The 14666-nt window shown below is 44.1% G+C and overlaps 2 protein-coding genes across 2 annotated transcripts; one reads left to right on the top strand and one right to left on the bottom strand.

The window, feature by feature from the left end:
• Positions 1-2023: 2023 nt before the first annotated feature.
• Positions 2024-8277, bottom strand: LOC128277318 (structural maintenance of chromosomes protein 3-like). Its single transcript, XM_053015766.1, has 6 exons — positions 8263-8277; positions 8093-8207; positions 7872-8011; positions 3570-5956; positions 3274-3505; positions 2024-3195 (listed from the first exon to the last, which is right to left on the bottom strand). The coding sequence occupies exons 1-6, from the start codon at positions 8275-8277 to the stop codon at positions 2479-2481; spliced, it is 3606 nt and encodes a 1201-aa protein (XP_052871726.1). The 3' UTR covers positions 2024-2478.
• A 266-nt stretch (positions 8278-8543) lies between these two features.
• On the top strand, positions 8544-13227 carry LOC128277697 (structural maintenance of chromosomes protein 3-like). The gene is made up of 6 exons (XM_053016201.1): positions 8544-8558; positions 8614-8728; positions 8810-8949; positions 9075-11461; positions 11526-11757; positions 11836-13227. The coding sequence occupies exons 1-6, from the start codon at positions 8544-8546 to the stop codon at positions 12550-12552; spliced, it is 3606 nt and encodes a 1201-aa protein (XP_052872161.1). The 3' UTR covers positions 12553-13227.
• The last annotated feature ends 1439 nt before the right edge of the window (positions 13228-14666 follow it).

Genomic DNA, 14666 nt, shown 5'->3' with positions numbered 1-14666 from the left:
AAAGCAACGCATCAGAAGACATTTCCATGCTAGGTTCTATCGTCCCACGTCACCTTGTAGAAGGCCCGCTAAGGCCCATAACCAAGCGAAACTCCCGTCCAAAGAGCTCAAGCAAATGGAAATTGTCCTGGCAGCAGCAGTTTTGGGAGGGTATGCAAGCGATCCGAGCGGCATTCGTTCCGAAAGCGGCCGGCAGCGGCTTCGGGAGGAGTGAACTACCAAATTAAAATCGATTTCACGAAGGGCACCGCGGCACTGCGTAAACTAGATCGCAAAAGAGGTGCGTGGGGCTGTAGCAGACTGTTGCGATAAATTAGGTGTGTGCGAAAGGTGTGTGTTTGTGTGTCTGAGTTTGGGTGGAGGGCGTTTTGGCGGACCATTCTTGCGTAGCCGTAGGAGAGTTTTCCGCTTCGGTTGTGGCAACGAAAATTAGGAAAAGTTTATCTTCTCTGTCTGTGTTGCCAATAGCCCCCCCCCCGGGCCCACTTTCCCCACCCGGGGGAGGGGTTCCCACTCCCACTAGTTCCATAGTTCCACTAGTGTGCCTTCGCTTTGGGTTTCGTTCCGTTCCACCGGAGAACTGGTGGCGGCAATTATTTTTGTCTATTGAACCTAATTATCGCTCGCACCATACTCGTTGCGGCCTGCATCGTTGCCTGCCTGCATGAGGGTGGCGGCGGTGAGAGCTTTATAGTCGCGCAAGGACGTGGTTAACGCGGGTGAGGACATCGGAAACCGTTCTCCTTTCCCTCTGCCTGTCCCTGTCTTGCTCAGACTCATGCGTGCTCTGGCATCTTTCTTGCTCGCTTGCTCGCTCACCTTCAACTCCGTGCCAAAAAATGCAATGCCGTGCGCTACAGCGCGTGCCTATGCAAGGAAGTAACAGGGCCGGTAGAACGAGGTTATGAATGAAATGACAGAGCACCGGAGGCCGGCCATAGCCGCATGGGCATGGGCATTCCTAGACCTAGGGTTACGCGGTGGACACCCAGAACGGCCAAAACGACTGGCCCGCAAAGCCTGCCACTGTCATGCCTAGTGACACACCAGCGGCGTGGGCGTTTGAACGGAATGCGCGCTGGAAAAGCAGCCAGCCCTGGCTGGCTGGCTGGCGCAAGCGGAGCAGCGGCAGTAATTTTATTGGCGTGTTGTGAAACGGTCCCGAGGCCTGGCTGGAAAGCGATTGGTTTCATTAGCCTAGCTGCCCCGGCTCTAGTCATGCTGACTTGGCCGGATGGCTGGAACATGCCGGGGTGTGTGTGTGTGTGTGTGTTACGTGTAAGTTTTGGTACCAATCGAATTTGGATTGCTTCGCCGCCAACTGGGCCACGCTGCACTGCCGGTAGTGGCGGTATGCCTAATGGGACTCGATAGTTATAGGTGATATAGACATGCATATGGATGTATGATTTCCCCACCGCTGGCCAGTAACCGAGTGACATGCTATCCATTTTGCAGCCCAACTCAACACCATGCCTACTTGCGACCGCCGCCCCATGCCTCCCTGTTTGCTATTCAGTGGCAACTGTCCGTTATTCCGTCCGTTTGATTCGATATCTCACGCATGCGTATTCTTGTCATTGCCGGTGATGGTAGCTGTAGCGCTGATTGGTTAAGGCGATTTCTTCGTTAGCGGACGTGAATGTTACAACCCGGCGCCCACAGGTGCCATGATTGATCCAAACTGCACACGAGGATCAGACGATTATCGTTACCATAGCTACAGAGCTACGCGAATTATATCGTTCGGACCGTTCCATGACCGACTTGGTGAGGGTACTTCACCAGTACTTCCGATACATACCAACCATTTAGAGCGACGAAGCATTCGCACCCGCCTCAAACTCTACCGCCAAGGTCTGCCGAAAAAAATCCGTCCATTTTTATTACACTCATTTTGCGAGAGATTTGTTTTTATTTCAATTGATGCATGCATGGTTTCTGTTTTAATCAATAACTTTGCTAAAATCGAACTATTTGCTGTTATTGTCGCAAGTCATCCTGGGAAAAACGAAGCTCACAAAGTCGGTTAGTTAAGTGCAAAAAATAATTTAACACTGCAATATCACATATACAAGTTGAAAAAATAATTGATCAAATTGCACCGTATCAAATCGTAGTATAAACACATTAAAATCGTTTCTTTCATTTCTGTGATTAAAAATAATTTAATGTAAATTTTAATTATAATTTGAGTATAGACATTTTTTCTACCACTAGATCGGTGAGTTTTAGAAAAAAAAAGACCAGATTCTAGAAGGTACTTCGTGCAATTGACTATTGTTACTACATACAAGCTTTCTGCGAAGACTAGTCTCTAGAGGTATTCAAGCTATCCTTTGACTAAGAAGTTTAACGATAATAGAAATAAAATCAATAGATAAAACCTAACACCTAACATCATAAATAGAAGATTAAAATCCTCGATTCAAGTATGAATCAAGTACCAAGAATCAGCATATGGAATCAAAAAATACTTTAACCGTGCGTTGTGTCATCCTCCACGAAGTCGCGTGCTATCTCTTTAGTCACGCAGTCCACGTGACTTACCTTGTTGCGAAATCGTACCCCGTAAAACTTATGCGCTTTTTCCATCAGCTCCAAACGGAAAGTAGTGGTAATAAACTGAGCTTTATCGCTCAACTCGTGTATCATGTCAGCCACAGCACTTCGGTGTTGCGCATCCAATGCCTGATCGATTTCGTCAAATAGATAGAAAGGAGCCGGGTCACACTTTTGGATGGCAAATATGAGCGCTAGAGCAACCAGTGACTTTTGCCCTCCGGACAGCTGGTTCATTTCACGCATCTCGGCATCGACGCCTGTGAAGGACACTCGAATGCCGATGCCAGTGAATTCGTCGGATGTCTCAACTTCACGTTCCATATCATTTCCTTGGGTGTCGTTTGTGGTGCGCAGAATCAGATGACCGCATCCCTGAGGAACTAACTTCTTGAAAACCTCTGTGAAGTTGGCTGCCACCTGGCGGAAAGTGAATTGAATGGCCTCTACTTTCCGCGCTTCAAGCAGCTGCATCAGTTCACAAATTTTATCCTTTCCCACATCCAACTCGGCCTTTCGCTTGTACAATTTTTCCTTTTGTTCCGAAAAACTCAGAAACTGATCCAAGGCTTTCTTATTGACGTGATTATATTTCTTCAGATGTTGATTGGCCTTTTCCAATTCTTTGAATAGCTGCAATGGAAATTGAAAAGAGAACGAATGAAGATATGAATGTATTTGTCACACACCTTATTGCAGTGACGTCCTTACCGCCTTCAGAGACATCTTCTGGTAACTTGCGTCCGCGTTGGGAAGAGCACCTAAGCCAGCTATCTTTTCCGTGCATTCTTCCACCTTCTGATGTAACATATTTTCCTTGGTTGCCCATTTTTCCATCCTTTTGGAATCTTCTTCCATTTTCTCTTGTGCTTCTTTTTCCTTCTGTATCCAATTTTCTAACTCTTTCTGTTGGGTTTTCTGCAACTTCATGGCTTCGGTTAATCTGAAAAAGGAGTTCTATGAAAACGAATTCTCCGTTAACAGAATTATAGCACTAAAATACATACTTTCGATCAATATCCTCCGTATCGGTCAGCACTTTACGAATTCTCTTCTCCGTCGAAACCACCTCATTACGGCAGTTGTTGAGTTGGCGTTTACGGTCTTCAACAGAAATTTCCTGTAACGCCTGCACTAATTCATCCTTACGACGGAACAAATTATTAGTTAACAGATTTTCCAGCTTATTTTTTGTCACTTCCAAGCTCATACGCGATGTAAACGCTTCCTTGTTCTCTTGGTTTAGACGACGAATTTCGTCATTCAGTGAGTCCACCTCATGTTGGTCCTGCACCGACAGTTGAGACATCAATTCCTGGTGCAATTCGTTTTCTAAACCATCCTTGGTGCTATTCATAGCCTCGAGATTTGCCTTACACTGTGCTAATGAACGCTCTTTCGGATTTCGGAACCGCTCAATGCGCGATAGCTCGTCTTTCATGAGTCGGATATCGGCTTGGATCTTTTCGAATGCATCTTTCGATTTACCCTGTTTTGTTTCGGTCTTCTGCATCTCCGACACGACCGAATTGATGTTGCTCTCCGTTTGCTTCAGTTCATTTCGAAAGTCCGATAACTCTTTGTCCAGATCTTGAATAGTTTGTAGAAACTCGGATCGTTTCTTTTGCATCTCGAGACGTGAACGCGATGTGTTGAAATATCCGCCAGTGAGTGAACCTTTCGAAGAAACCTGATCACCTTCCAGAGTCACGCAATCCAGGCCCGTACTTTTGGCCAATTCAGTGGCACGCTCCAAGTTACGACAAATAAGCGTTCTTCCAAATATATATCTGAGCGCCTTATCATATTGTTCCTCATACTTGAGTTTCGATATCATTGGAATCGAATCGGGATCTTCCGGGTAATCGTGAATTTTAACCTGCAAACGATTTAGTGGCATAAACGTCACTTCGCCAGGTAGCTTCTGTTTGTTCATTTCCTTGAGAATTTGCGTTCCAACCCGGTCTGATTCAACAATGTGATGAAAAAGGCGATTGCCGGCAGTTACTTCCACTGCAGTATAAATGGATTTGTCACAATTAAAATTCTCAATTACAGGCCCATAATAGGCATCGGCAATTTCCGCATGTTGTCCGCCTCTTTGTTGGAAGCTTTCAAGTACCTTGCGCACGGAATCACGCCCGTTAAGTATTGGCTTGCCGGCCATCGAACGTAACGCTTGATCAGTTTTCGCCAATTCTTCTTTGTGACCAGAAAGAGTTTGAGTGACTGATGTTTCCTTTTTCCAAATGTCGTTCCGGATACTTTGATAATGATCTTTCTTTTTCTTTAATTCGTAGAAGTTTTTGTTGTGTTCATCAATTTGCACACGCAGTTGCTCGAAAGATTCTGTATGGTCCAGGATTTTTTTCTCTAGTTCGCTCTGTTTCGCAATATCCTTCTTAAGATCATCTTGCAGTTTATTTTGATGGGATATTTTGTCTTTGATCTGCTTGTTCAGAGACTTCAGCTCGCTTTGTATCCATTTATCACGTTCTTCTTTTGACGAGAACTGAGATCCTCGTCCTTGCTTAGCGTAAAGCTCTTTCCGCTTCTGCTCTTTTAGGTTCAGCTCCCGTGAACATTCCTCTTCTTTACGCCGCATAGCTTCGTAACGTGGCCGAACAAGCTCAAGTTCTTTTTCTTTCTCAGCAATAGTGATCTTCAACCGGTCTAATTCTTGCTCAGCGCGTTCTTTCGATTTGTTATCACCCTGCACTTCGTCAGACAGGTCAGAAATGGTCAGATCCAGCTTTGTTTTCTCACGCAGCAGCTGCTGATGCTCAGTTGCTAAAACTGATTTTTCATCCTTTGCTGAAACAACATCTTTCTTTGCGTCTTTCAATGCCTTTTGAGCTCCCTTCACCTTCTCTTGAGCTTTCTGTATATCTTGTGTCAGCAGTTTCTGTTTATCGCCGGAAGACTTCCGTTGCACATCCAAATCCTCCAGCTGCTTTTTCGTGTCTTTTAACTCCGTTTCATAAATAATGTACTCTAAAGTTCGTCTGGATTTATCCCATTTCTGGTACTCTGACAGCTCTTCCTTTTCTTCTTCCAGCGTTTTTAAACGGTCCTCGATGGTGCGAAGGTACTCGGAAATTTTTTCCAATTTTCCTTCACTCTCTCGCAAAAGGTTCATTGATTCTTCTTTTCGTTCGTCGTAAACTCTTGTGCCAGCTACTTCACGAAGCAGCTTGAGACGCTGTGAATCCGGAGCAGTTGCCATTTGATTGATTTTGCCTTGTTTGACGATATAGTAAGGATTTGAATTAGAGAAGCCAGCCGATTCTAACAAGTTCACCACTTCCGAACGCGGTACCACTTTTTTGTTTAAAAAATATTGATCCTTCTTTGCCCCAATCACACGTCGTAAGAATATTTCATCTTTATCAATCTGTAAAAAGGATGCAATGTAAGCAATTCATCTTGGCAAAAGTGTCCAGATGTTCCGGCATCATATGAGCGTCAAGCGACCCAATCTCATTGTGAGATAGTATGCATGACGATAGCTACACTTACCGGGACACGACTATCGGAATTATCGAAGATTATTTCAACATACGCAGACATAGCTATATATCTGAGCGCCTTATCATATTGTTCCTCATACTTGAGTTTCGATATCATTGGAATCGAATCGGGATCTTCCGGGTAATCGTGAATTTTAACCTGCAAACGATTTAGTGGCATAAACGTCACTTCGCCAGGTAGCTTCTGTTTGTTCATTTCCTTGAGAATTTGCGTTCCAACCCGGTCTGATTCAACAATGTGATGAAAAAGGCGATTGCCGGCAGTTACTTCCACTGCAGTATAAATGGATTTGTCACAATTAAAATTCTCAATTACAGGCCCATAATAGGCATCGGCAATTTCCGCATGTTGTCCGCCTCTTTGTTGGAAGCTTTCAAGTACCTTGCGCACGGAATCACGCCCGTTAAGTATTGGCTTGCCGGCCATCGAACGTAACGCTTGATCAGTTTTCGCCAATTCTTCTTTGTGACCAGAAAGAGTTTGAGTGACTGATGTTTCCTTTTTCCAAATGTCGTTCCGGATACTTTGATAATGATCTTTCTTTTTCTTTAATTCGTAGAAGTTTTTGTTGTGTTCATCAATTTGCACACGCAGTTGCTCGAAAGATTCTGTATGGTCCAGGATTTTTTTCTCTAGTTCGCTCTGTTTCGCAATATCCTTCTTAAGATCATCTTGCAGTTTATTTTGATGGGATATTTTGTCTTTGATCTGCTTGTTCAGAGACTTCAGCTCGCTTTGTATCCATTTATCACGTTCTTCTTTTGACGAGAACTGAGATCCTCGTCCTTGCTTAGCGTAAAGCTCTTTCCGCTTCTGCTCTTTTAGGTTCAGCTCCCGTGAACATTCCTCTTCTTTACGCCGCATAGCTTCGTAACGTGGCCGAACAAGCTCAAGTTCTTTTTCTTTCTCAGCAATAGTGATCTTCAACCGGTCTAATTCTTGCTCAGCGCGTTCTTTCGATTTGTTATCACCCTGCACTTCGTCAGACAGGTCAGAAATGGTCAGATCCAGCTTTGTTTTCTCACGCAGCAGCTGCTGATGCTCAGTTGCTAAAACTGATTTTTCATCCTTTGCTGAAACAACATCTTTCTTTGCGTCTTTCAATGCCTTTTGAGCTCCCTTCACCTTCTCTTGAGCTTTCTGTATATCTTGTGTCAGCAGTTTCTGTTTATCGCCGGAAGACTTCCGTTGCACATCCAAATCCTCCAGCTGCTTTTTCGTGTCTTTTAACTCCGTTTCATAAATAATGTACTCTAAAGTTCGTCTGGATTTATCCCATTTCTGGTACTCTGACAGCTCTTCCTTTTCTTCTTCCAGCGTTTTTAAACGGTCCTCGATGGTGCGAAGGTACTCGGAAATTTTTTCCAATTTTCCTTCACTCTCTCGCAAAAGGTTCATTGATTCTTCTTTTCGTTCGTCGTAAACTCTTGTGCCAGCTACTTCACGAAGCAGCTTGAGACGCTGTGAATCCGGAGCAGTTGCCATTTGATTGATTTTGCCTTGTTTGACGATATAGTAAGGATTTGAATTAGAGAAGCCAGCCGATTCTAACAAGTTCACCACTTCCGAACGCGGTACCACTTTTTTGTTTAAAAAATATTGATCCTTCTTTGCCCCAATCACACGTCGTAAGAATATTTCATCTTTATCAATCTGTAAAAAGGATGCAATGTAAGCAATTCATCTTGGCAAAAGTGTCCAGATGTTCCGGCATCATATGAGCGTCAAGCGACCCAATCTCATTGTGAGATAGTATGCATGACGATAGCTACACTTACCGGGACACGACTATCGGAATTATCGAAGATTATTTCAACATACGCAGACATAGCTCGAGGGCCTGTTCCTTCATGAAGTAGAGCCTGTCTTTGCTCAGGCCGCAAATGCGTGAACTCATCGCTAAGGACGAATTGAATGGCTGGAAGAGGTATTCATAGAGCGTCAATCTTAAATGGCAGTCATTTTTTTACACAATTTGCAATCATAGAATAAGTCGTACCATAGAAAAAGTTGCTTTTGCCTGATCCATTTCTCCCCACAACAACATTGTGCCGTTTGTCGAAAGGCTCCACAACCGTTTGTTCACGATAACTTTTAAAACCCTGAATGATGACCTGATGAAGAAACGTTTTTGTAGTAAAAATAACTAAACACAAAAGCCGGCATTACCTGTTTTATATGCATTTTTAAAACATAACACACAATATTTTGCCCGCGAATGAACGCGTCATCTGAAAAGACGCCGCGGTCTAAAGTCAGAGGGATAACAAGGAGAATCGCACCTTGCCTACATAAAGACCGTGCGATACCTATTCAAGCATACTTCGTTCGCACAGCCTTTATGTAGGCAAGGTGCGATTCTCCTTGTTATCCCTCTGACTTTAGACCGCGGCGTCTTTTCAGATGACGCGTTCATTCGCGGGCAAAATATTGTGTGTTATGTTTTAAAAATGCATATAAAACAGGTAATGCCGGCTTTTGTGTTTAGTTATTTTTACTACAAAAACGTTTCTTCATCAGGTCATCATTCAGGGTTTTAAAAGTTATCGTGAACAAACGGTTGTGGAGCCTTTCGACAAACGGCACAATGTTGTTGTGGGGAGAAATGGATCAGGCAAAAGCAACTTTTTCTATGGTACGACTTATTCTATGATTGCAAATTGTGTAAAAAAATGACTGCCATTTAAGATTGACGCTCTATGAATACCTCTTCCAGCCATTCAATTCGTCCTTAGCGATGAGTTCACGCATTTGCGGCCTGAGCAAAGACAGGCTCTACTTCATGAAGGAACAGGCCCTCGAGCTATGTCTGCGTATGTTGAAATAATCTTCGATAATTCCGATAGTCGTGTCCCGGTAAGTGTAGCTATCGTCATGCATACTATCTCACAATGAGATTGGGTCGCTTGACGCTCATATGATGCCGGAACATCTGGACACTTTTGCCAAGATGAATTGCTTACATTGCATCCTTTTTACAGATTGATAAAGATGAAATATTCTTACGACGAGTGATTGGGGCCAAGAAGGATCAATATTTTTTAAACAAAAAAGTGGTACCGCGTTCGGAAGTGGTGAACTTGTTAGAATCGGCTGGCTTCTCTAATTCAAACCCTTACTATATCGTCAAACAAGGCAAAATCAATCAAATGGCAACTGCTCCGGATTCACAGCGTCTCAAGCTGCTTCGTGAAGTAGCTGGCACAAGAGTTTACGACGAACGAAAAGAAGAATCAATGAACCTTTTGCGAGAGAGCGAAGGAAAATTGGAAAAAATTTCCGAGTACCTTCGCACCATCGAGGACCGTTTAAAAACGCTGGAAGAAGAAAAGGAAGAGCTGTCAGAGTACCAGAAATGGGATAAATCCAGACGAACTTTAGAGTACATTATTTATGAAACGGAGTTAAAAGACACGAAAAAGCAGCTGGAGGATTTGGATGTGCAACGGAAGTCTTCCGGCGATAAACAGAAACTGCTGACACAAGATATACAGAAAGCTCAAGAGAAGGTGAAGGGAGCTCAAAAGGCATTGAAAGACGCAAAGAAAGATGTTGTTTCAGCAAAGGATGAAAAATCAGTTTTAGCAACTGAGCATCAGCAGCTGCTGCGTGAGAAAACAAAGCTGGATCTGACCATTTCTGACCTGTCGGACGAAGTGCAGGGTGATAACAAATCGAAAGAACGCGCTGAGCAAGAATTAGACCGGTTGAAGATCACTATTGCTGAGAAAGAAAAAGAACTTGAGCTTGTTCGGCCACGTTACGAAGCTATGCGGCGTAAAGAAGAGGAATGTTCACGGGAGCTGAACCTAAAAGAGCAGAAGCGGAAAGAGCTTTACGCTAAGCAAGGACGAGGATCTCAGTTCTCGTCAAAAGAAGAACGTGATAAATGGATACAAAGCGAGCTGAAGTCTCTGAACAAGCAGATCAAAGACAAAATATCCCATCAAAATAAACTGCAAGATGATCTTAAGAAGGATATTGCGAAACAGAGCGAACTAGAGAAAAAAATCCTGGACCATACAGAATCTTTCGAGCAACTGCGTGTGCAAATTGATGAACACAACAAAAACTTCTACGAACTAAAGAAAAAGAAAGATCATTATCAAAGTATCCGGAACGACATTTGGAAAAAGGAAACATCAGTCACTCAAACTCTTTCTGGTCACAAAGAAGAATTGGCGAAAACTGATCAAGCGTTACGTTCGATGGCCGGCAAGCCAATACTTAACGGGCGTGATTCCGTGCGCAAGGTACTTGAAAGCTTCCAACAAAGAGGCGGACAACATGCGGAAATTGCCGATGCCTATTATGGGCCTGTAATTGAGAATTTTAATTGTGACAAATCCATTTATACTGCAGTGGAAGTAACTGCCGGCAATCGCCTTTTTCATCACATTGTTGAATCTGACCGGGTTGGAACGCAAATTCTCAAGGAAATGAACAAACAGAAGCTACCTGGCGAAGTGACGTTTATGCCACTAAATCGTTTGCAGGTTAAAATTCACGATTACCCGGAAGATCCCGATTCGATTCCAATGATATCGAAACTCAAGTATGAGGAACAATATGATAAGGCGCTCAGATATATATTTGGAAGAACGCTTATTTGTCGTAACTTGGAGCGTGCCACTGAATTGGCCAAAAGTACGGGCCTGGATTGCGTGACTCTGGAAGGTGATCAGGTTTCTTCGAAAGGTTCACTCACTGGCGGATATTTCAACACATCGCGTTCACGTCTCGAGATGCAAAAGAAACGATCCGAGTTTCTACAAACTATTCAAGATCTGGACAAAGAGTTATCGGACTTTCGAAATGAACTGAAGCAAACGGAGAGCAACATCAATTCGGTCGTGTCGGAGATGCAGAAGACCGAAACCAAACAGGGTAAATCGAAAGATGCATTCGAAAAGATACAAGCCGATATCCGACTCATGAAAGACGAGCTATCGCGCATTGAGCGGTTCCGAAATCCGAAAGAGCGTTCATTAGCACAGTGTAAGGCAAATCTCGAGGCTATGAATAGCACCAAGGATGGTTTAGAAAACGAATTGCACCAGGAATTGATGTCTCAACTGTCGGTGCAGGACCAACATGAGGTGGACTCACTGAATGACGAAATTCGTCGTCTAAACCAAGAGAACAAGGAAGCGTTTACATCGCGTATGAGCTTGGAAGTGACAAAAAATAAGCTGGAAAATCTGTTAACTAATAATTTGTTCCGTCGTAAGGATGAATTAGTGCAGGCGTTACAGGAAATTTCTGTTGAAGACCGTAAACGCCAACTCAACAACTGCCGTAATGAGGTGGTTTCGACGGAGAAGAGAATTCGTAAAGTGCTGACCGATACGGAGGATATTGATCGAAAGTATGTATTTTAGTGCTATAATTCTGTTAACGGAGAATTCGTTTTCATAGAACTCCTTTTTCAGATTAACCGAAGCCATGAAGTTGCAGAAAACCCAACAGAAAGAGTTAGAAAATTGGATACAGAAGGAAAAAGAAGCACAAGAGAAAATGGAAGAAGATTCCAAAAGGATGGAAAAATGGGCAACCAAGGAAAATATGTTACATCAGAAGGTGGAAGAATGCACGGAAAAGATAGCTGGCTTAGGTGCTCTTCCCAACGCGGACGCAAGTTACCAGAAGATGTCTCTGAAGGCGGTAAGGACGTCACTGCAATAAGGTGTGTGACAAATACATTCATATCTTCCTTCGTTCTCTTTTCAATTTCCATTGCAGCTATTCAAAGAATTGGAAAAGGCCAATCAACATCTGAAGAAATATAATCACGTCAATAAGAAAGCCTTGGATCAGTTTCTGAGTTTTTCGGAACAAAAGGAAAAATTGTACAAGCGAAAGGCCGAGTTGGATGTGGGAAAGGATAAAATTTGTGAACTGATGCAGCTGCTTGAAGCGCGGAAAGTAGAGGCCATTCAATTCACTTTCCGCCAGGTGGCAGCCAACTTCACAGAGGTTTTCAAGAAGTTAGTTCCTCAGGGATGCGGTCATCTGATTCTGCGCACCACAAACGACACCCAAGGAAATGATATGGAACGCGAAGTTGAGACATCCGACGAATTCACTGGCATCGGCATTCGAGTGTCCTTCACAGGCGTCGATGCCGAGATGCGTGAAATGAACCAGCTGTCCGGAGGGCAAAAGTCACTGGTTGCTCTAGCGCTCATATTTGCCATCCAAAAGTGTGACCCGGCTCCTTTCTATCTATTTGACGAAATCGATCAGGCATTGGATGCGCAACACCGAAGTGCTGTGGCTGACATGATACACGAGTTGAGCGATAAAGCTCAGTTTATTACCACTACTTTCCGTTTGGAGCTGATGGAAAAAGCGCATAAGTTTTACGGGGTACGATTTCGCAACAAGGTAAGTCACGTGGACTGCGTGACTAAAGAGATAGCACGCGACTTCGTGGAGGATGACACAACGCACGGTTAAAGTATTTTTTTGATATTAATCGCTGATATTTTATACTTGATTGATATACCATGATTTAAGCATGGATACTAATCTTTTAGGTGTTTAGATTTAGTGTAAAGGTTTTATTGTTATTTTAGTTAAGCCACTTACTACGTATTCATCAGAAACTGCAACCTCCGAGCAGTCCTGCCCTGCAACCAACTACCTCTACTGTTCCTCGATTGTCGTTTGACATATACGGGGACAAAAATCAATTTGAACACCTTCCTCTCGGACGTTGCTAACAGTGTTATGCCACTTATGGAGCGTGTTTTTAGGTTTTTTTAGCAGCCGGTATGATACCGCTTTGTAAAATTGTCTTGTGGGTCCGTATCGTACTCTATTTTTCTCGAGGTTTTCATCTTCCACCAATCATTTCTTTTTCATGACAACTCTTCTCAGCATTTCAGTGCGTTTTAACACCATAGCCAAAAAATAACGGAAAGTTTTTTTTCGAACTTGTTAGTGATTCCGATTAGTGTGAAATGTTTTTATTCCTAAGTAGGCAACACTATCGTCCGTTGATAGAGTCGTCGCTACTGCTTGTCGTTGCAATGTCGCTGGCCTATGTTCGATTCCCTAGACCAGCGTGACAGCAGGCGGGTTTGGCGCAGAACGTTACAGTAAGTGACAGCGATTAACATTGTCTCTGTTGCAGGTCAAGACCGCTCGGTTGTTTTTATTGCCGGATAAGAAGCAGAATCACTTATAACGGCAGTTGGTCAAAGAACTCAACGTTACAGTAAGCCACAGAGATTAATATTATCGTCAACAACGGATCGCCCCCGTTGTTGACGATACCACCGCACTATCTTTTTGAATAGTCTCGTTATAGTTAAATGAATGTCCAATTGTAAATGACAAATAAATTCAACAAAACTGCAAAGCATTTACTTTTAAACTTATATATTTTTCAATCATAGCGTTTTACAACAATACAGACCATTGCTCATAGTAAGACGCACAGTAAATAATCCGATACATCCGATAAGATACCTACAGTATGGTGCCGAAAAGTACCAACAAAGATGGCGGTATTTCAATGTGAAATCACCTATTGGCATGTTGGCAGGAAACTGAAACGTTTTAGCATTACAAGTCGCTGGGCGTAGTCGGTGTGCAGTTGCGTGTACGCTGAGACTTGAAATACTAAACTGTGGCTAGGCGAAAAACAAAACGAAACTTTCACATTTTCGAGCAGTCGACGCCCACCTGTGTATGCGGTGCCATGCGCGTATACTACACGGCAGCCAGATGGAGGGGGCCTGCAGTATGTGCAACCGAGCTGATACTATCTCGCAGCCCCGTCACCGATTATCCGCTGCTTGGAGAGTGTGTACTAGACCGGAATGTTAACCACGCAGGGAAGCGGAGCAACAGCAACAGAAAAAGGGGAACAAGACTGAAAATGAAGGCAGTAGGAGTAGTATGGACACCGTTTACGGATTAGTGTGCACCGCCGATTCGAAAACGAAACTGGACCTTCGGCGCACACGCCATGTAACGCGCAAGATGATTGAAACCGTGGCCACGAAGTCGTACCATACCGACTGCCACAAAGTACTCTCAGGATCCGCGGACGCCGGTCGCACTGCAGACAGGGAAACCCAAGCGCTACCGAGACCAATCGAGCTCAAGTCTCGATCCTTGCAGCCAGCATCGAAGCCTGGCGCCTGGCGTTCAGGGACAGCAAAACGGTACCTTCGCGTACCGCGTACCCTTCGCGTCCCAAACGCCCACACCCACACACAGTTCAAGGGCTTAGCTAATGATATTTTTTCACCCCCTAATGATCAATTTAGTCGTGCCTTGGACCCACGAGCCATTTTTCGACACGCTTTCAAGACACCGCTCGGTGATACGTGGGCCTTGCGCGGACCCTCGGCGTACGTCGCCACCCTGCAAGCAATCGACCTTCCGATCTCTTTCCGCGTCACGTTGCTGTACTTGTTCCAGGCGGGGCTTTAACGCGCGCGCGCGCGCGCACCCGCGCACCCGCGCAGGGACTTTTAGTATCAAGCAGTCCACACAGCGGGCTGAGCGATGCTGGCCACAGCTTGTCGGGTCCTCTCTATGCTGGTTACTTAGCTTAG

The sequence above is a fragment of the Anopheles cruzii genome, chromosome X (assembly GCF_943734635.1).
Source record: "Anopheles cruzii chromosome X, idAnoCruzAS_RS32_06, whole genome shotgun sequence".
NCBI lineage: Eukaryota > Metazoa > Arthropoda > Insecta > Diptera > Culicidae > Anopheles > Anopheles cruzii.
Note: the sequence above shows the minus strand (reverse complement) of the source record. Positions and strands in the feature narration are given on the sequence as shown.